The 22,162-nt window shown below is 32.5% G+C and overlaps 3 protein-coding genes across 3 annotated transcripts; 1 reads left to right on the top strand and 2 right to left on the bottom strand.

The window, feature by feature from the left end:
* Positions 1-788: 788 nt before the first annotated feature.
* On the bottom strand, positions 789-6,592 carry LOC121173814 (adrenodoxin-like protein 2, mitochondrial). Its single transcript, XM_041011042.1, has 6 exons — positions 6,425-6,592; positions 2,993-3,250; positions 2,487-2,516; positions 2,286-2,368; positions 2,190-2,208; positions 789-887 (listed from the first exon to the last, which is right to left on the bottom strand). Exons 1-6 carry the CDS (start codon positions 6,590-6,592, stop codon positions 789-791), a joined length of 657 nt encoding a protein of 218 aa, XP_040866976.1.
* A 1,439-nt stretch (positions 6,593-8,031) lies between these two features.
* LOC121173836 (40S ribosomal protein S30) lies at positions 8,032-8,839 on the top strand. Its single transcript, XM_041011207.1, has 3 exons — positions 8,032-8,218; positions 8,299-8,436; positions 8,663-8,839. The coding sequence occupies exons 1-3, from the start codon at positions 8,215-8,217 to the stop codon at positions 8,707-8,709; spliced, it is 189 nt and encodes a 62-aa protein (XP_040867141.1). The 5' UTR covers positions 8,032-8,214; the 3' UTR covers positions 8,710-8,839.
* A 1,667-nt stretch (positions 8,840-10,506) lies between these two features.
* On the bottom strand, positions 10,507-17,155 carry LOC100796860 (asparagine--tRNA ligase, chloroplastic/mitochondrial). The gene is made up of 15 exons (XM_003550860.4): positions 16,637-17,155; positions 16,472-16,540; positions 16,274-16,384; positions 16,062-16,166; positions 15,220-15,357; positions 14,271-14,351; positions 14,083-14,160; positions 13,903-13,971; positions 13,660-13,734; positions 13,447-13,530; positions 13,242-13,328; positions 12,489-12,584; positions 11,672-11,746; positions 11,238-11,364; positions 10,507-10,819 (listed from the first exon to the last, which is right to left on the bottom strand). The coding sequence occupies exons 1-15, from the start codon at positions 16,976-16,978 to the stop codon at positions 10,704-10,706; spliced, it is 1,653 nt and encodes a 550-aa protein (XP_003550908.1). The 5' UTR covers positions 16,979-17,155; the 3' UTR covers positions 10,507-10,703.
* Between the last annotated feature and the right edge of the window lie 5,007 nt (positions 17,156-22,162).

Genomic DNA, 22,162 nt, shown 5'->3' with positions numbered 1-22,162 from the left:
CAAACTTTCATTGAATATATTTTGTTAGGGAATTCGCGCTACGGAAGGTTGGTTTCACATTTGGATTCAACCATTTGAGAGGTGCATCGATCACATGCAGCATGAGAGTTAAGGACCGATAACATAACCCAGCTAGATCCTCCTAACCTAACCATTAATATGCATGTACACTTCACACTTTTTGATCTGAAACACACGAATAATACTAAATTAATACACCTTAATTATGATCTACTCGATAGTCAAATTTACTCCATTTTATGTTAGAAATCACTTGAAATTAAAATCTGATCGTGATAGACGACAAATGTCAAACATAATTATCAAACAAATTCAAGATGCAGACCAAGGTATTGTTGTGGCTTGTCGGACCTTATTTCGCAAACAAATGTTGTCAAACATAAATAGTGAAATCAGGTCGCAACTTAAACAACACAAGAAAACTACTATCGGTTTGGTTTTGAATCAATACTCTCTATCCAGACAGAACTAAATATTATGCCCTCCTCCATTCTGTCTTTTAAATTTAGATATTTTGGAAGTTCTTGATCACAAGTTATTGGTACAAAAAAAATAATACATTACAAGTAATCTATTGACATACAATATGTAACACTTCAAAAATTACGCCATGATCTCTCTAATTTGATATATAGATGTGCTCCAGAACACGAAAAATACAAAAATGATGCCTGTGATCAATAAGTGCTAATTTATCTAAATCGATGAGACTACAAAACTGGTAAAGAGGCACTATTTGCATTGAACCCAAAAAAAATGAGTCATTACTAGTGTGATTTTGGCACATAGCCATCAATGGCGAAGTTTTGAGTGGCAGCAGGAATAGCTAAACGAATTCCGTCACATTCAGGTTTTATAATTGTTAACTTGTTGACATATATATTAATTTATCTTAAGTAGTAAAATACTTGAAAATTTAAATGTCAAATCCACATGAACTTTGATTGTACTTAGAAGTTATGCAAAATCCAAATTTTAAGCAATTAGAAGAAATAGAAGAGATAAAGAATTATAAGCATGAAATTTGAGGGTAAAAGAAAAAGAAAACAAGAAAAATAAACAATAGTTTAAGTGCAGAAAAATGATTTCAGAATGCCAATATGTTAGGACCTAACATATCAAGACTACTTATGATTGTGATGCAATGGTAATGTTTTTCTCTATCTAATGATATCTTTGTTTTCACCCACATCTATTAAGACACTCTATCATTGGTTTCCTGCATGAAGAATCTAATTTATCTATTATTTTCTCTCAAATTTTTTTGCAAAGATAAAAATAATAAATCGCATTAAGATTAGAGATGCATGAAATAAGCTAAACGAATATCACTCTATTTCTAGCAATGATTTCATTTTGATACCCTTCTCTAGTTCTTTAGAAAAAAATTATTTTTCAACGCAGTATCCCCTAAACACGATGATCAAACCATAATAAATAGATAAGCACAGAAAATAGCAATAGAAACAAGATTACATTAAATTAATAATAAGAAAGAATTACATTACAAGAGTTGGTCTACCACACTCCTAACAATGAAGGTTTAACCTCTCATAGCCATAAGAGGCTTTACACTTTAACGTGGATGAAAGAAGGGATTGGATGGCTAAAATAAGGAAAGGGAAGAATGACTAGAGAATGAGAGTTTCTCCTATAAGAGATGCTCAAACTTTGAATATATTCAATAAAGAGCTCTGAGACTCGGTGTGTCTTTCTCTTCTACTTCCTACTCATAGACCTAAGGTAATTTACTTTCTACACTGACTTCGCACTAAGTGCGCATTCTTGGGCTTAGCGGGAGTGACAATGTAATCATGCGCATAATGCGGAGTTTGTGCTAAGCACAACCTTGGACTTTCTCGTCAGCCTTCTTCGCGCTAAGTGTGAGCTGACCGCTAAGCAAGCAACCGCGTTGGGCCGATCTTGTGCGCTAAGCGAGCTGTCCAAATCTCCAACTTTTTTTCAAGGCTTTTTCTTGTAGTTTCTGCATCAATTTTCCTTCAAAGCACTTGAAATTTCTTCTTTTGACTTCTCCTGATAAAAAGATACAATGATACTAATTTCTTCATTATTTCATTAAAAATAACAGTAAAATGAAAAAATTATAATCATTCTTAACCAAAATTAATTATCAATTTAACTCAAATTTCACAGTTATCAATAATCACTTGGCAACCCAAACGTGATCTGCATAGTTTCCAAAATTAGTCATGGTCGAATTTGGGGGGGACAAAAATGTAAAACAAAAATTTCAAATCCAACATGTTTCAGTAAGCCCAAAAGCTAGATCCAACATGTCATTTTCCTCATCAGTTGGATCTTCCAGTTTACTGTATTGTTCAACGTCCTGCACAAAGTTCAGTAATTCGACCCTCTTGTAAATAGAAAACAGTATTTCAAAAAATTAAGCTAAAACTAATTTCGAGCAACATTTCACTAGATAGATCATATCACTCATGATGTACCATGACTATAACATGGCAAAGGGACGACAAGTAAAGGTATAAATAAAAAATGAATATGTTATGCAACTGGCCAGGTGAGATAATTGACCGGATGCAAATTGAAATGCTATGTGGCACATGAGAAGGGTCAGCATATACATCGTAAGCAAAGAAGAGAATAATGTTCTTCTCAAGTGAACTTGTCGCAAAAATAGGCAAGTAAAAGTGTATTCAGTCTTCATTTGATTTAAAAGTGTAGTGTGTCTCTAAACCTTAATATTAAAAACAGTCTCCTTTTAAGGGGACTTTTTCCTAAACAAAGGCAACACCCAAAATATACTACCAGAATGGAAAGTGATTCTAGGAAAAGTGGAAAACTAACCAAAAAAAAAAAAAAGATTATCCCAATAGTTAGGGTTGCTAGATGAATCAAAGAAAACCAATGTGCTATGTAAGACTTTTTTTTTTGTAAAAAAAAAAAGGAGCAGTATTCAGAAGACTAAAATCTTGAGGCGAAATAAAAGAATTCTAAAATCAAAGCTTTTACCTTCTAGTTCAATGTCATTTTCATGAGCAGCTTCTAACATAGACATTCCAACAGGGACTTTGATATGCTTCTCCTCACCATCCTTTTTTTTTTTTGCACAGCAAAAATAGATAGTATTATATATAATCAGTACTAGGTGTACTGGATGAAGGATAAAATGTACAAGGCAAATTTGCCTAACCCAACCAACAGAACAAAACACAGAAACACAGGAGCCATAACAAAAAGAGAAAGCCCCCTAAGACAGCTCTTCCTTCAAGTTAGTAGACCATTGGTTGAAATGTATGTGGAAGTCTTTAAAGAGTAAGGTGCAAAATAACAACCGAGCATTATTTTAATAAACTCGCATGATGCACTATTGTCATCTACTAAAATATATAGGCAAGGTACAACAACAATTATGTATTCTGAAACAAGGGAAGCTAACACTGACATGTAGGTTCGCATTTAATAAGTAGGTGGATTATTGCCATCTTATATGAGACTTGGATTGTGAAATTTTTCAAGGAAATGTGACCTACTGCAACAACTTATTCTTTCCATTTTGGTTAAAGTGCCAGAATCAATCAGCAACCTAACTCCTGCTCAGATATCATATCATACCCTCTTGGTAGATAACATGAAATTTTAGTTAGAACAGAGTGCTACTAAGCCTCAATATTCACATGACTTTATTCTCTGCATTTTGAAGTTCTCAAATGTCTTAAAAAATTTAATCATTAGAAGAAATATATAGAAGTAAATTTCCAACAAGCTCAAGTACATAATGTTTGCTCTTAAGTCTTCTGTTTTTTTTTTTTGGAGGGGGGGGGGTCAAATTATTGCATTTGTATGATAAAGTAGCTATGTAGCCATTGAACTTATAGATTGTACTCTCAGCAACCACTCATCTAGGTAAAAATTAGACAATAAGAAAAAAGGCGACTCTAATAACACTGGAGAGTCCTTGTTCAATGACCAAATCATATGCTTGTACACACGTTAACAATTAGTCTGCAAAGTGTACACATGTTGTCAGTCAAAATATAACATTAACACTAAGAAAATTACCAAATTTTGCATGGGTGTTTTACAATACTCAATGGTTTTTTTTAAGTGCCCATAATCTTAACAAAAAATGGAGAAATGGTCTATATATAGATAATCAACATTCCTGCATCAAAAATTATAACACAATCAATAGTAAGTTTTGAATGCTATGACATATTTATAAAAGGATTGCACACTCTCACAAATCTGTCCTCTCAAATTAAAAGAACTTGCATTTGTTCTTGTTCACTCCCTTCTTCAGTAGTGTTGTTAGTAGTCATAGTAGAAAGGAAATTATGCTTTTCTATCATGGCTCCCTTGTATAACTCAGTAAATGAATGCTGCTGAAACTATTTTTAGAAGAAGCACAAAATAGTTACTCGTAATAAACCAATTTCTCCAGTAATTCTCAATCAAATGAACACAATTTCCGATCCTGGTAACTAAAGATGAGTATATGAAACCAATAAACTCGTACATAAAACCATAGTACAATGTTAAACTTATCTGCATCTTCAGAATAGTCAGAATCAGAAATAGTGAAAAGCATGGCACAAATTATCATACTCCCCCAATTCATTCTCCATCTTTTTCATTCCTCTGCTGACAGCAAACTAGTAGTTGATCTCCAATCTTTATACTTGACACAGACAACCATAATCATAGTTTAATACTAGTAGTTATTTCATCAAAGTGCAGGTCACATACACTTCAAAAACATGAACAATCCCATTTCATAAGACAATCACAAAATAGACAAAAACTCCCAAAATATAAGCTGATTCTCATACAAACAAAGCTATAAATCAGACTAGTGTCACCGATGCTAACCATCTATCAAGTAAACTTATTTGTTTCTATCTATTGAGATCGTAAAAACCAACACCATGTGGAAATAGCAATTAACAGTCAAATACAACGATTCAAAACTAATGCAGCTGTTCCAGATTGTCAAGAAATTGAATGCATAACTATAATTTCAGGAAAAGAAAAGGAAAAGGAAAAAAAGAAATGACTAACCGTAGGTTGCTTGTAATGATATCTTGCTCCACACAAGGATGTACAATTCCCTGTCAAATTAAAATAAAGAAGAAAAAGAAAAATTAGTTGAATATGTTCAATACAATTAGATGTTCTCGTCATGCTATGCACTATGGGAGGTAGTCAGGTAGAGAAGAGAATATTAATGCCATGTGAATATTGAGGTTTAGTAGCACTCTGCTATAACTAAGATTTCAAGTTGTCTACCATTGGGGTATAATATGATCCCATAGCAGGGTCAATTCAAGGGTAAAACATGTAAAGCTTGTAGTATAAAGTGAAAATTGCCCCAAATTTGTTTTAGGCCTGGCTTATCGTAGGGCCGGCCCTGTATGATATGTGACGGAGATAAAAGCGATTGTGTGCACCCCAAATCCAAATGCCCCAAATTCCCGTCCCAAAACAACACGTTCTCAATAGGAAATTACAAAAATTATAACGACGGCTGATAGGAAATGCGTTTTGAAACGATTCCTGAAACGGCACCTGGAAGCGGCGAGTGGTGACGGCGCCGCCGGTCGAAGTGAGGCCCTAGCTATGGACATTAAGAAGCGCGACAGAGAACCCCAACGAAAAGCCATTTGTGTTTATTAGAATGCAATCTCGGATATGAGGAACGTATTATTAGGGCTTTGCGAGGGTTTAGTGGTGGCTGCACCTGAAACGATGACGTTTTAGTTTGCTTTCAATTTTTAACCTTCTAGTTTCCTTTTTCCCTTTTGTAATATTTTTGGATGATTAAATCTCACTCTATATTTTAGTTTTCTTTTGATTATTTTTTAAATACTTCTATGCTGCAGCCAGATAATAAAGAAAACATGATACTTTTTTTAAAGAATTTAAAAGTTGACTTATTTCAGGTATTTCTCGGCATTTAGTGTGACATCTGAAGAGACTGTATGCATGTTTGTTTTATTGTTACAAACAGACTTTTGAAGCAAAATAGAATATGAAAAGGCAGCCGGATCCTTCCTTTTGCAAAACATAACCTGTATTCGTGCACCGCATTTTGAACAGAAATCGAAACATAGCCTGTATAGTTTGGGTTGGATCTGCTGAGTTTATCAATGGAAGATGCTGGAGCTTCCAAATTGCATGGAATTAAGAAGATTGTGAGATTGAAGGAAATGTTTCAGAAGTGGCAAAATGTGACTCTAGGCTGAAAAGATTCCAGCAATCATTCTGATGTGTCTCATAATCATGGGGGCTAACAAATCTTGTGTATTGTGACTCTGATGAGGAAAGTTGTTACAGCCCTCAACCACCATATGATGTTCCCAAAGGATAATTAGCCGTCTATGTTGGGCCTGAGCTTCGTAGGTTTATCATTCCCACAAGCTACCTTAGCCACACGTTGTTCAAGGTTTTGTTGGAAAAGGTTGCAGAAGAATTTGGGTTTGATCAAAGTGGTGGACTCATCATCCCATGTGAAATTGAGACCTTTAAATGCCTCTTGAATTGCATAGCTAGAGTTATCATACTGCTTATAAATGAATTTGCACTTTACCATGGTAGAGGGGGAGAAAAGGAGAGGATGAATATTTGTCTTTTTTTTTTGTTCTTTCAACTTTCCCAATAATAATAATTCTACACCGTTTTTATCATACCATTCCTACACAGGAACAATAAAATAAGAAAAAAACACTCATTAATTCAAAGGCATTCTGTCCATTTTACTTTTTGCAAAACAAGTGTAAAAAATGGCGTGCAATGTGGTATTAGTGACCCTTTCCTCTTTAACTAACTTTCAAACTCTTGGTGGAATTGCAGTTGGAAACACAGGAACGGTGGAAGAACAATTAATTACTCTGATCTAAATAGAGGGACAATCATAGTGCTGGTTTCAAGTGTAAGGGAGGTTTCCCATTCTTCTATCTTCTTGGTTTTGATTTCTTACATGAACAATGATAGAACACCCCCAACTAGAAAGATTTTTTATGCCTTATTTGCTTATAGAATAGTTGTTAAACATCAATGTACATGTACGTCGCCAACATATTCAAATAGAAATTTTTTGACGTTTAATGAACCACTTTCCGCTAAGCTAAGGGGTGTGAAAATGTGTGCTTATTTTTTGGGTTAAAGGTACTTGATTTTCAATTGTGAGATTCTCAACCATCATTCTATATATATATATATGAACATAGTGTGTTTCTGTTACATAATCTTGAATCAAATCCCGTTTTGAGCTTCCCTAGTTCCATTTAAAAAGAATTAAGGTACTCTTTCTAAAAAAAACAAGAAGTGATGTATCTATGATTGATCATACGATTTTAATACAGATTAATCATACGACTTAGAATATCATAACATATACAGTAATTTTAGCATATTTTGTGATACTAAAATCATGGTAAGCACACAAAAAACACCTATTTTTTGATAAATCAATTAGTTACCTTTAATAAATCAATTAAGGTATTTGATTTGATTTAAGCAATTATTTGTTTCACTTAATTTTTTACTTTAATTATTTATGAAAATTATAAACAAATTATTTTTCTTACAAATTTTACCATAAAAATAAGAAAATATATAAAATTAATTATGACATGTTTTGTCGTAATAATAAATTTCAACTAAAATTCATTAATTAAACCATTTGAGTTAATTGATTGTTTGACTGATTAAATTTTTTACAGTAATTATTCACATAAATCATTGATAGAATAATTTGTTTTTTTAAATAGTGATAAAATGAAAAATATTTATATAACTAGACTAATATGACTTATTTTACACTATTTAACGAGCTAGTTTCTTTAAGTTTCAGCATTCTTTATATATATATATATATATATATATATATATATATATATATATATATATATATATATATATATATATATATATATATATATATTCTTTTGAAAAATTACTTTTAATTTTTTTTTTGTGAATATACGTATGCAAATAGTAAGGGGCTATGATGCGGCCCACAAGAGAAGTGGGCTCAGCAAATTTATTAAAAGGCCCGTAACTGAGCCCAGAACTTCAACCCTAACTTTACAAATAGAGCATCTCTTTCAGTGTCTGAGGTTTTAGTGGTAGCCGCTGCATCTCAACGAAACAGAGCGAGCTAGAGAGAGAGAGAGAGAGAAAGAGAAGAGAGAGAAGCAGCGATTCATCACAATGGGTGAGTTGTTCTCCAATTCCTTTTCAGTGGTTTTCCGGTGTTTTCTTCTGAACACGAAAACGATGATGTTTGGATTGTAGGTAAGGTTCACGGATCTCTCGCACGTGCGGGTAAAGTGAGAGGACAAACTCCCAAAGTGGCGAAGCAAGACAAGAAGAAAAAGCCACGCGGACGCGCTCACAAGAGAATGCAATACAACCGCCGATTCGTCACCGCCGGTAACTTTATCTCCCTCTCTTTTTTCCTTTGATTTTTCAGATGTCTATACCCTCATGCACCCCCCCCCCCCCACAATGTTCAACCCCATTAATATTTATCCTTTTCTCGATTTCCTGCCGAAAAATCTGATTTTTTTTGTGGTAGAGAATAGTAGGGCTTGTGAGTTTGGGGATACCATGACGTGTGTTTTAATTTTGCTTTTTTTCCTGTTTTGTTTTATTGTAGTGGTGGGATTCGGAAAGAAGCGTGGACCAAACTCCTCGGAGAAGTGAGGGAGGCGTGTTGAAGATCATGGTTTTTCTTAGTTTGTGAAATGTATCACTTGTTTTGATTTGATTGATGAACTCAAACTTTTATGATAGTTCTTATTATGGTTCAATGAAGGAGTTTTTTGCTAGTTAATATGTTTCTTTCTCACTGACAATTGTGTAAAGAGTTTCTTCTACACACGATTGTGTTGTTTTGTTTCTATTAGAAATTAGAAATAGGGGTGCAATTAGGTAAACAGGGAATGCCAAGCTCATCAATTAAATTATTGTAGCGGGTTTTAGATTTTGTAGTTGTTGTCTTATTCTTATGTCGTCTTTCATTGCTTAATTTTTTTTGTTTCAATTTCCGGTAATTGCAAATTAAGAAATAAGAAAACCAAATATGTTCTCTTACCAACTACGCCATGCTTTTAGTGTTTACATACTGTCGTCTTTCTTGTGTGGGATTAATCTATGCGTCAATGGGATTTGTCCGTCCATGTATATTGGATTAATCCTTTGTTTGGCTCTTCCACAACGCGCTTTTGATGAGTTTTGATTTATCGATTTGATACATTAGTGGGGTGTATTTTTATATTAAAAAAAAGCAAGTATAAAATTATAATCATTATTTAATTATTTTACTTAAAAAACTATTGGTTAATTCTGATTTTTTATTTTATTTTTATCGAGCTGTGTATTGTTAACTTCAGTTATAGTCTTGAACTATTGCACTAGAGGCAGTTGGTTAGAATGCTTCGTCTATGGTGCTTCGTAAATTTGAACAGGAAAGATGTAACATTATTCTATTAATATTGAAGTCGTTTAAATTAATCACGACTTTATAAATTAGTCCTTCATGTGTCCTATAAAAAGTGCAAAATAAACCGTTAAATATACGAAGCGAATGAAAATATCCCTACATTTGAAATAGTGCATTATTTCATATTGTCTGTTCCTAATATATATAGTTCATGATTTGCATAATCTCATATCTTTTTGGGTTTTCTTATTTATGACACTTTTTGTAATTTGTTATGTTATTTTGAAAGTAAATACTTAACTGAAAAGCGGTTTTAAACATCAATTCTGTTATTATATGTCTTGTTTTTCTATTTCTTATAATTCTGTTTTTTATGTGCTTTTTTCCTGTTTCTTATTTACGCGTTTATCAAATTAGTCAAGCATTAGTCAATATACAAAAAGTCATATTGGAGGACGTTTGCATTAGTTTGATTATATTAATCATTCCATGAAGAAAAAAAAATCTAATTTATGCATTAACTAAGTATTAGCTTATGGAAAATAAAAATCATAATAAGTTAAAATTAGTTTATTTATAAATAAATAAAATTTCTCTCCATTAACGTCTTTAAAAGCTTATTTCTAATTTATGCATTAACTTAGTATTAACTTGTGGAAAAACTTGTTTTACATGTCCTTATTTTCTTCTCTTAAATATATTTATGGAGAACTTTATTCAATATATCCTAATTCTATTTTCTTTTGGTTCGATTCTATGGTCAATCCCGTCACCAATACGGATTTCCCTCCTGGACTCCAATTTCGTATTTATTATTGCAATCTAATGTTTTTTTTGTTTTTGGTCTCTGCAGTGCCGATAAATTTCATTTATAAGTTGTCTTATATATATATCAAGATGTGGATCCTCTCAACTTTAAGTGACTTTAAACTTATAATTTCATCCGGGTAATTACATCCAAAGGCTGAAAATGATGCTGGAGAGAACTGGAGAGGTAAGCTGCAGGAGAGGATCCAATTTCTATATATCATGAATATCCAATACAATTTGATAATGTATAAGCTCAATGTGGAAGACACCATTATATTGCCTCAAAATTGCATTCTACTCAGTTCAGAATGTATAAATACTTCATTTAGAAGCAAGAAATTTTCTTTTTCAAAATAAAAGAAAAAAAAGACGCAAGATACTTTATCGCCTAAAATACAGTTTGAATCGTACAAATGAATTGTGAAGTCCCTTATATCTGCAAGGTCTAAAACTCAGCCGAGCCAGGAGTTCGAGGAAAAGGAATAACATCCCTTATATTGTCCATTCCAGTTGCAAATTGGACAAGTCTTTCAAACCCCAAACCAAAGCCTGCATGAGGTACTGCATTCAAGAAGACACTGTATCATGTCATATCATGAGTCAAAAAAAGTACAAATAAGAACAAGAATGGCATCACCCATTAGTCTTTTGAAGATTTCTATCAACAAATTAATTCCTCATAGAAATGTTTGTCCTTGCGAAAGACACCAACATTAGTATGAATTCTGTAACTGTTTTATATACTCTAACTTGATGATAATATTGTAGAGGATTTGGGAAATGAGATTTTTTTTAATTAAATGACATAATTTTAGACTAGGGCAAAAGACCCAAAAGATGGAATGAGACCGTTGAAATTAAAAGAGAAACAAAGCTGGTTAGCAAAAGAATGGGCGATCTATTGTTTTGAAAATGTTTTTTGTCTTATACACAATGTGGTTCAAATAGGAAAAGAGGCTCAAAGGGGAAGACATCTGACCTGAACCATATCGACGCAAATCAAGATACCACCAATATGCATCCTTGTTCAGCTTTAAATCATCTAAACGAGCTTCTAGATACTCAAGCCTTTCTTCTCTTTGGCTTCCACCAATAAGTTCACCAATCTAACAAAGCGACAAACACATCATAAGGACATATACACAAGTATGCATTGTCCATAAATAAGAACATAATACCGGTATATAATCACAAGGCTTAACCCCAAATCAAAGAGCTATATACCATGGAACTCCCATGTTATCCTATCAGGCAAACATGCCAGGCCCCAGCTTAATAACATTCTGACACAAATAAGGTTCTTTTTTTATGTAATATCAAACCTAAATCACTATTCTTTTGGATAGTACTGAAAATTTGATATTCTCAAACACTACTTGATGCCTATAGTAAAGGAGATATCTTATAGATTACCCCTGGAACCAACATGTCCATGGCTGCAACTGTCCTTCCATCATCATTCTGTCGCATATAGAATGCTTTAATATCCTGAAAAAAATAAAAGTCAATAACTTCATTTCATTTGGTTCAATATATGTGTGTGGAGCATATTTAGTAAGAGTGTCAATAAATCTTGACGGTTGGTTCATTTCATACTACTTAAGTGTGTGGTGGTGACCTTAGTAAAAAGATGACAAACCGAAGGTAAAATTTTGCATTTTTTTTCCTTTATAGTTTTTGAGCAGGGAAAGGAGAAGGGGTGTAAGTTGAGCAGAAGAAAAAAAGTTTAGAAGAATGTTACTTCTACTCTATTTTCTCAGCCACTTCTTTCAGATTTTGTGGATTGTATATCTTGCCTCCAAGGTCAAAAGTTGTTGGTCTTTCTTTTACACTGACACTCTTTTTAAAAAATAGGCTTAATATGTTTTAGGTCCCTGATAAATGATCGATTTTTATTTTAGGTATCTAATAAATTTTTCCATTACATTGGATCCCTAATACATCAAATTTTTTGTTGAGTCTGTACCGTCAATTAAGTGATGATGTGACACCATTTGAACCACTGATTATATTGAAAAAATTTATTCACAAGGTGTCACATCATCACTTAATTAACGACACAGATTCAAAACAAAAGTTTTGATATATAAGGGATCCAATGCAATGAAAAAATTTATAAGGGACCTAAAACAAAACAGTCATTTATGAGGGACCTAAAAAATAATTACAATGCCATCCTCTAATGTCTTCCATATGCCATATCCAAAAGATGAGGGGAAAAGTAGCATGCCTTTGGATAGTCTCTAATTATCACAGGGCATCCACTGAATACCTCTTCAGTTATATAACGCTCATGTTCACTCTGAAGATCACTACCCCATTTCACCTGTGTATGCAAGTAGAAAATATGTCAAATACTGACAAGCTTATATGTTGAAAGAAAGACGTGAAAGGAATGCATCTGAATTGTATTTTTTACTTGTGTTTACAGAGATTACATATGATATTTATAGACTTTATCTCACCTAGTCAAGGAAATAAAAGAATAAAAATTATACAAATCAAATCAAATCACATCAAATTTTCCTAATTTTAGGAAATGCAAATCATCCTAAATCTTTGGGCTAATTACAAGAATGATCTTCAGCTTAATTATAGGAATTTTTCCTGATTACATTTCAACATTATACAACAATGACAACAAAACTTGAGTCACATTAGTTAGAGCCAGATACAAGGATCAATGAACAACATTGGGAATAATAATTTTAGCAGATAACACATTCTGAATGAAATGCAGATTAGAATTGGAAGGGGAATGTCCAAGGGTTGGTGGGTAGCAACAAAAGAGAAGTTACAAGACATCCTCTTGGTGTGTTTGATTTGCTAAACAATAAACACTACAGCACAAAAAAATACTTGTTTCATGTTTGATTTTAAAAAATGGTCATGGGATAGAATAAAGCAAAAGCACTGTACAAAAGTAACTGCACATTCATCAGGATTACTGAAAATGATAAAAAAATCTATATTAGTGAGTTACCGGGAATTCAAATTTCTTATTTGCTCCTGACAGCAGATCTATCGCTTCAGTGTAGGTTATTTGCACAACATCTTTATCTGCTACATCCTTTTTTATAATAACATCAAAATAATATGAAGAGATCAAACTGATGATTAAAATTAATATGCCCTAGTATAAATCAGATAAAGGACAGCAATATGATGGTTACACTGAGAACTCATACACTCAAGCGATCAATGATTCCTTTATTAATCCATGCATCGAAAAACTCCATGTCTTCCTTGCAGTTATCGAGAACATGTCTTATCTTCAAGAAACAAATAAATGAAGCGCACAAACTTTAATACGAAGAAATAAATCATAATATAAAATTAAGCTTTGCAGAAATAATCCAAAGGCCATAACAACTTTGTAGTATTTGTGGAATGTAACATACTACAAACTGGAGATAAGCAGTTGCACAAGCCATGTCATCATTTAGATCAGCAAATGCAAGCTCCGGTTCAATCATCTGAACAAACAATGTGATATATGTCCTTTAATTATTGTTCCATTACGATTACACATGCATAACAACAACCAATAAGAAAGACAGAGTAGCTTAGAAACAAAAAGGGATGCCAACACCAGCTTCCTGTTTATTCAAATTGAACACGTAAGAAAAAAAGAAATCACTGACCCAAAATTCAGCCAAGTGCCTAGAAGTGTTAGAATTTTCTGCTCGGAATGTAGGACCAAATGTATACACCTTCATAAGTACAAGATTCAAAGTTTATTTCAATTATCAATTTTAAAATACTAGATTCTAAAGAAGACAAAAACAACTACTAAAATTTAGAGAGAGAAGATGACTATGTACATCAGAGAGAGCAGTGGCATAAGTTTCACCATTGAGTTGACCTGAAACAGTCAAGAATGCTGGTTTTCCAAAGAAGTCCTGATGCACAGAATGCTTCAGATTAGTACATAAAATACAATAACCAACTTGCACACTAATTGAACATTGACAACTTGTATCAAAATAGTAGGGACATTGATCTTACTCACTTGTGACCAGTCAATTAATCCATCATTTGTTTTTGGAATAGCATCAACAGGAGAATCATTAGTTTCATGAGAACTTGGTATCTGTAAATTGAAGAGAGAAAAATCTAAAACTAAATGCTTAACAAGACAAGAAATCGGTGCTTAACAGACTTATGAGTTACAACACTATCATTGCACCATTTTTGAATTACGGAAACGAACTTCCTTTGTTGAGGGGAAAAAATTATCAAAGGACCAATAGTAGTGAGTTGTGACTACTGAGTACTGACTAAACAAAGTAATAACTCTGCATGTCCTCTGTAGAATTTAAAGATTAAAGTTCAAAAACTAGATGTATTAAAGAATTCAAATAAAATCTGACCATATAAGATTTGTTAATTTTGAATTTTTTTTTAAGTATTGAGAATATTTTCCAGACAAGAGTGACTACATAAATGAAAAAATTAGGAAAAACCATTCAAAAGGCTTTGCTCCAAATAGTTTTACTAAAAAAATTGTTTATGAGGGAGTTCAATGATGTTGATTGACACATGTGGCTGATTGCACATAATGAGATTTGGTTGTTGTTGCTAAATTAATATTAACAAGTGTTCTTCAATAAGCCAAAGAGCAGCACCCCATAGGCCATAGGTCCCCTCCTACTCCAGAATCTAGCCTAAAACCAAACCTTAGTAAAGGACAATATAATATTCTCTTTTAAAGATTTAGTTTGCTCTATAATGTGAATTGCATGAGTTATTTCTTCTATTTCATAGTAATTTGGGATGCAGGACTTCTTCCCCCGCAACCATTTGTTTTGTAACAAATTTCCCACTAATGAGATTTTTTGGTGGGACAGGGAAGAGGAGGGAAAAACTGAGCCCTTAAGTATTCAAAGTGCATCAATAACATAAAATTTGATAAAAAAATATTAATATAAAAAGTAAGCAGCTCGTAAAATTGTGAATACCAAGGTAGTAACGCAGAACTGTTCACCCGCACCCTCGCAATCTGATGCCGTGATGATAGGACTGGAGACCCATACAAACCCATTTTCTTGGAAGAACTTATGTGTAGCATATGCCAATGCATTCCTAACCCTTGCAACCTGAATACATTTTGCATCACAAAAAGAAAATGATAATAGTAAAAATATAAAATAAGGTAACTTCCTAGAAGAAAATAGTAACAGAACTTATATGAGTTAATACCCAGTCAGACTTTTATGCATAAAGTACATTAAACATCAAAACATTATATGTAATAAAAAAATATGGGGAAGGAAATTAACAACCAGCACCTAAAAACTCATTGCCACTGTACGAATTTTCTTCATGAACATATGAAGATTATGTAAACTGATTGAGTACCCTCTTGGTAGATAAATTGCAAAAACTACTAAGTAGCTGCAATGAATTTAATTGATAAGGTACAAATTGAAGAGACAACATAACTAGTTAGGTCAGACTATTTTTTGCACTCCACATGAAGCATGATCAACATCAATGGCATCCCACCAGTAAATAGAATGCATCAAATTTTTGGAGATGCCTACCCCACCCCCACCCTCAAACAATTTTTGCTCGTAAAGAAATTCTTCATGATGAATGACAGGAAACCAGCTGCATACTCAATCATCTAGAAATTGGCATCACATAATAGGATAGATGAAAAACAAGAATATTTGAAGAATTTTAAGACAAATTTAAACTAAAGAAGATTAAGGAATTGTTCCTTTTTACATAATGAAGTAAAGGTGTAACTAAGCAAGCAGGTTAAGGTATAAATATGCCAAAAAAAGGGAAACCATACTGCACCAAAAGTATTTGTCCTCGCACGAAGATGTGCTTTTGTTCTTAGAAATTCTCTGCTGGCTCTTTTCTTTTGGATGGGAAAGGAGGGATCGCTTTTGCCAATCTGAAAATATAACCATACATGGCAATTTCTGATTAGTTGACGGCGCAAAAACTGCATTTACTACTTACTCTATGTTAAAAGACTGTTAAGAATGAAGGAGAACTAACCAGTACTATTTTGTTGACCTTCAATTCAACTTTCTGTTTCGATCCTTGACTCTTCACCACAACTCCTTGCACCCACACTGAAGCACCAGTGGTAACCAAGCCAGATTCTACCTAATAACAACCTCCAAACCTTCAATTCAAGAGAGACAGTAATAAATAAAAATCCACAAACAACAACATAGCAAAAAGCAAGCATACCTGATCGTAACCTTCAGCCTCCGAATTCAACACACATTGCATGTTAGAAAGGCAAGAACCATCGTTAATCTACACACAATCAACAAATTACCACTCAATCAGTAATTACGATGTAAGTATGAATGCCAACTGCGATAGAAATTCATTTGCCTAATAATGCCTTGCCTCGAGGAAGGTGACGCTACTCTGAATGCGAAGCGTGCGGACCCAGCCCTGCACGACTAGGTTGCGGCCGAGCACGTCGGCGCCGTCGCCTTCTTTGATTTCGGAAACCCTAAGCTTCCTGCGGAACTGTTGCACTCTGTTGTCGGAGGTGCGAAGCGTCGCGGCGCAAAAAGCGCGGCGAGAGGAGAAGGGAGAGGAATGAGGGAGGAAGAGAGGTTTGTGGAGTGAAAGAAGAGCAAGTGCTGTTGTTGTTGCTGCTGCGTAAGGTTTTGTTCGGAGGTGCCTAACTGCTATTGCGATTGATATGGCTTTTGCGGCGCCAACGCCAATGGTAGCAGCCATTTGCTTGTTGGTGGTGGTGGTGCCTCGCCGACCACACCCTACTCACTCTCCGACAAGTCGTCTTATCCCCCCGTTTAGTTGTTTTCACTGTGTAAAACCAACTCTTTTTTCAGGTCCTCGCCTTGTTTTTGTAATAATTAAATAATTATTAATGTTTTTTTAGTCTGAATTGTGAGATAGTGGGATATTTCTAACCAGATTTATAATCAGGATGTGAACCGCTATTGATAAATAAATAAATATTATTGTTGATTGTTTGCATAAGAAATTAATTAATTGATATTAGTATGAATAAATAGTTTTTTAATATATGAATTAAATTATAATTTATAATAAGTAAATAACTTTGATTATATAAAATATGTTTTAGATTTTGAATAAATAATTTAAATTGAGAGAATTTGATGAGAAGATGAGGCAATATTACACAATTGAGAAGTGTGAAAATCCTCTTAAATTTTATGAATAAAGATAAAGATACAAGTGCAACATAATGTCTAAGTCGAAGAACTAGTTTGAATAATGACATATTTAAATAATGACTCATTTGAATACTGACTACTTTGATTAATATCATTATATCATGCGATTCCATATTTTTCTCTAATTGACTTACATATCTTCTCATAATCTTGCAGTTGCCTCTCCGTTAGCTTGGATGTATCTTTGCAAAGGAGCTTCAACTCAAACTCCATCTCCTTTATCTTCAACTCTCTCTCCTTCATCAAGTTCATCTCCTTCATCATCAGCTCATGCCTCTTCAATCTCAACTCTCTCTCCCTCAACTTGATTTCTAGCATTGCAGTTTTCTCAACAATAGTAGAAGAAGATGCTTCATTTACTTTTGATTTTCTCTTTCTTTTTCCTGCCTTTTGCTCTACATTAGCATCTGGTGATGTGTTCGGATGAAAAGATGGTAAATATGGATGGTCATCATTTATTAAATCTTCGATGAGTTTCCACTCAAGCGTTTCTTCAGGGTCTGAATCACTAGAGTCCATTGTGGAAGGATACTTGGAAACTTAGCCTGGTTTAAATGAATGAAAGAGGTGTGAAAGTGAAAAGTAGTGAAATATTTAAATTTAAGTAAATTGTAGAGGTGAAAGTTTTAAACCAAACACTACCTTTGAGTTTTGAAAGAATTTGATAAGAAATGAAATAAGATTGCACACTAGTTTGAATAACAGTTAGTTTGACTAACAGATATTTGAACAGTAGCCAATTTGACTATCGACTAGTTTAAATGACGACTAATTTGACTAACAATCAATGTTAATAATGACTAATTTGAATGACGGTTAGTTTGAATAGCGCCTAATTTAACTAAAAGTTAGTTTAAATAATGACTAATTTGACTAATGACTAGTTGTTTAGTTTTAACAATGACTAGTTTAAAGTTTGAATAATGGTTAATTTAACTAACATCATTACATTACATAGATTCATAGTTTTAACAATGAATAATTTTAGTTGTTTCTTCGTATCTTGATTATATCCTTGATGATGGATTTGCTCAACAATTGAGTTTGATCGAGTTCCGACCCAAAATTGTCCATCCAACCACAATAATTCCATACCTAGCTAATTCCAGGTGTTTGGCCTTCAACTAAGGCAAGTTTCAAATCAAATCTTTTGAGTTGTGTGGGTTAGTTGATTTGCTTCAAAACAAGTTGGACCTTTATTGGGTCAGGATTATCGGGCCTAAAACAGTTTTTTAACAGCTTCTTATGTTTTTGTTTACTTTTTTCAAAGTTCATTTAATTTTACACACACTTTGTTCTTGTTTAAAGACCACGCGAGACAAAATTCTTTGATAAGCTTAATAGAAACTCAGCCCAAATCATAAGCTTGATAGCAACAATCTAAAATTCATCAAGATCAAATTGAACTGAAAACATGCGCAACTGAGAGACAATTTTCTGGAATAAATGTATCCTTATTTGCTTTTATTTTTCTCCATAATTAATAAGTCAGCAATAAAAGGAACATGATGAATTTTACCAATTGAAATTAAAATATGCAATGCAATGATCTAGCTCATAAGGACATTATCACACGATTAACAGTAAAGATTTTATGAAATGATTTGGCCAAACAATGTTTTCCAACACTAACTATCTCCGTAGTAACAATGGTTTTATGGAGTACTGTATAGAAAAGTGCAATGAAGGAAAGTGAAGCATAAAACATAACTAACCGTGCTTACAGTTGTTTGTTCAGTGATTGTCAATGAGTTCTCTGAAGGCCTCCAGTATTCTCATGTTCTGATAGTTCAAACGTGTAAAATCTTGAATTTAAAGGGTATGAACTCTCCTGCATATATAAAAATGGAAAAAATTTATGCTTTTTACTTGAATACAATGAATCTTTCTAGTAGCCTTCCATTAAAAATGAAGGGACAAAAACAAAGTTTCTGATCAAATAATGAAACACAACTACAGGATATATATGTACATTGAAAAAGAAAGAAAATAAACAGAACAATTTGTATCAAATAAAGGCTTATCTAAAAAAAAATTAAACAATGTATAGATGACACTCTTTTTGTCAGAAACCTGAGCATGTGAAGCACAAAAAAAAATGAAGCTGAATGTTCCTAGTGTAGGTGAGACCTTAAAAATATTCAATAAAGCTTCCTACTGTATTATAAGGATAGTTATTAGTTAATGTTGTTGTAGTGAAACTCAATGTGTAGGTTCCAACTCTCACTTTGATTCCATTCTATCAAACAACTGAACAAGCTACTCTAGAGTCTGCATAGTGAGTTGAAAGCAAATTAAATAACAAGAATCAGTGCAAAGTCGATGAAGCACACAAACACAAAACACAAGCTTCTCAACACTAATATCAATCTACATACAAATCTTTTTAAATCTCGAGAGAACTTTGAATCCAAACTTCAACAGAGCTCACTGTTCCTCCATAATTATGAACACTGATAAAAATAAAGCATAATAACTTACAAAAAATGGAGGCCTTAGAGCACGAAGCGAAGGCAAGCCGAAAGAGATGGAAAGACCGAAGCCAACAGTGGTGGTGTTTTGTTGGAGATGGAAGGAGTGGAGTTAATGAAGTGAGCGAAAAAGATTAATGAGAGGGAAATTTGGACTCAAAGTTCAAAGGACACAGTGTGGAGTAAGACAAGAAACGAGTGAGTGCGTGCGGCACTAGCCGTTGTGCTACCAGATTAATCCGTTAGTGTTTGCTTGTTTGGCGGTGAAAAAGAAATTACTATTCATGAGTAACTTAAAAAAAATTGTGGTTTTGGACTTTTTTTTCTGATTTATTTCAAATAATTGTTCTCCATTCTTTTCCGTTTTTTTTTTCACTACCACAAAAACAAACTCACTCTTAATTTTAGTGAGGTTGTTTGAAACTTGAAAGATCTCAACCCACCAAGTTGTTAATTTCATGTTGTTTTAACTGGTTAAAAAAAAAAAGGCAGTTCATGTGGATCGAGCCGACCTATCAGACTTTTATTATTTTGTACATATTCATATAAATAAAAATTATTAACCACAAAATAATACTAATTATTTTTAATTAATTTGCATGTCTTTAAATTATTTGACAATTTTTTTAAACAAGTCTATGAATTAATTTTTTTTCAACAACTTTTATTTCTTTTTTTTCAATTAGGTCTCCGTCATCAATGACCTTTTATTAATTTATGAAAAAATTATAAATTTGGTCCTTCTATTTGTTTCAGAATTTAATTTTGGTCCCCTTATAATTTAATTTACGAATTTAGTCCCTCATTTTTTGTAATTTCATTATTTCAGTCACCAATCCCAAAATTGGACTTTTGTTAATTACTTACCTTGACTACCACGTATTGTGTTTTTATTGGACGTTGACTTTCACATATCACGATTTTATTGGAGGTTAACATTAATTAAGTACACGAAATTAATGTTCAATAAACGCGTAACACATGACAGTCAATGTCTAATAAAAGTACAACACATGATAGTCAACCTCCAAAATTAATGTCAGGACTGAAATAATGGAATTACAAAAAAATTGGGGGACTAAATTCCTTAATTAAATTATAGGGGGATCAAAATAGAATTCTAAGACAAATAGGCAACTAAATTTGCAATTTTGCCTTAATTTATTCATATTTATATAAGATTAAATCGATTTGAAGGTTGCCATACTTTCACATATTTTCTAATTAGGTCCTTGAACTTTTTTTAATTGGACCATTTTGTTTAATTGTCATTTTAGAAAATCAACCACATACATCTAATTATAAGTACAGACACAAAAACGATCATTTGATGCTTATGGAAAGTGTTATAAGCACAACTAAATTAATTATGAGAAATTTTTGCAGAGTTTCAATCTTTACATGTCAATTCCACCTAAGTATTATATTACAAGACTCTTATAATTGTTTGACTCTAGAAGAGATTGAAACTCTACATAAACTCTCACAATTGACTCAATTATGCTTATGACACTTAAGGGTATCATTCCATTGTTTTCACCTCTGAATTTGTGTTTATGGTGAATTATTTGAAATGATAAACATCTTTATATAAATAAGAATTGTAATAAATAAATATTTTTTTAATATAAATTATATTCTTTCAAATTAATAATAAATAAATATTTTAAATATGTAAATTATACTTTAAATTTATAATAAATAATTAAAATTATGATATGAGAATATTTTTATTTAGTGAATTTTTTAAAATATATTAAAATTAATTTATAGATAAAGGGTAAAAAAATAATAAATTAAAACAATTAAGCACTCGAGAAGGTATATTATGATAAAAATTATAAAAGAAGTAGTTTTGGATGCCTGAGACTCTAAGAGAGACATTTCCAAAAAAAACTAGTTGAGAAAAATTTATTGAGTTTTTTTTTGTCAACAAAAGTTTATTAAATATTAATCATCTTTTTATCAATAATGTTAGTTTGGTTTGAACGTTATTTTTTTGTTTGCAAAGGAAATTGAACTTGCCATCCTTTTTTTTTTGGTTCTCTTTTAATCACCAAACTCATCTTGTATTTCAAATATTAATAATAGGTGAAATAAAATGCACATTTTTTAAAAGAAAAAGCCACTCATTAATATATAATTTGTGTACGGTATAGAAAGGACATATCATATGAATATAAATATTTTATGTGAAAATGAGAATAATTAATCTCAATTATTAAATTAAA

The sequence above is a fragment of the Glycine max genome, chromosome 17 (assembly GCF_000004515.6).
Source record: "Glycine max cultivar Williams 82 chromosome 17, Glycine_max_v4.0, whole genome shotgun sequence".
NCBI classification, from domain to species: domain Eukaryota; kingdom Viridiplantae; phylum Streptophyta; class Magnoliopsida; order Fabales; family Fabaceae; genus Glycine; species Glycine max.
This window is presented reverse-complemented; position numbering and strand designations above follow the sequence as displayed.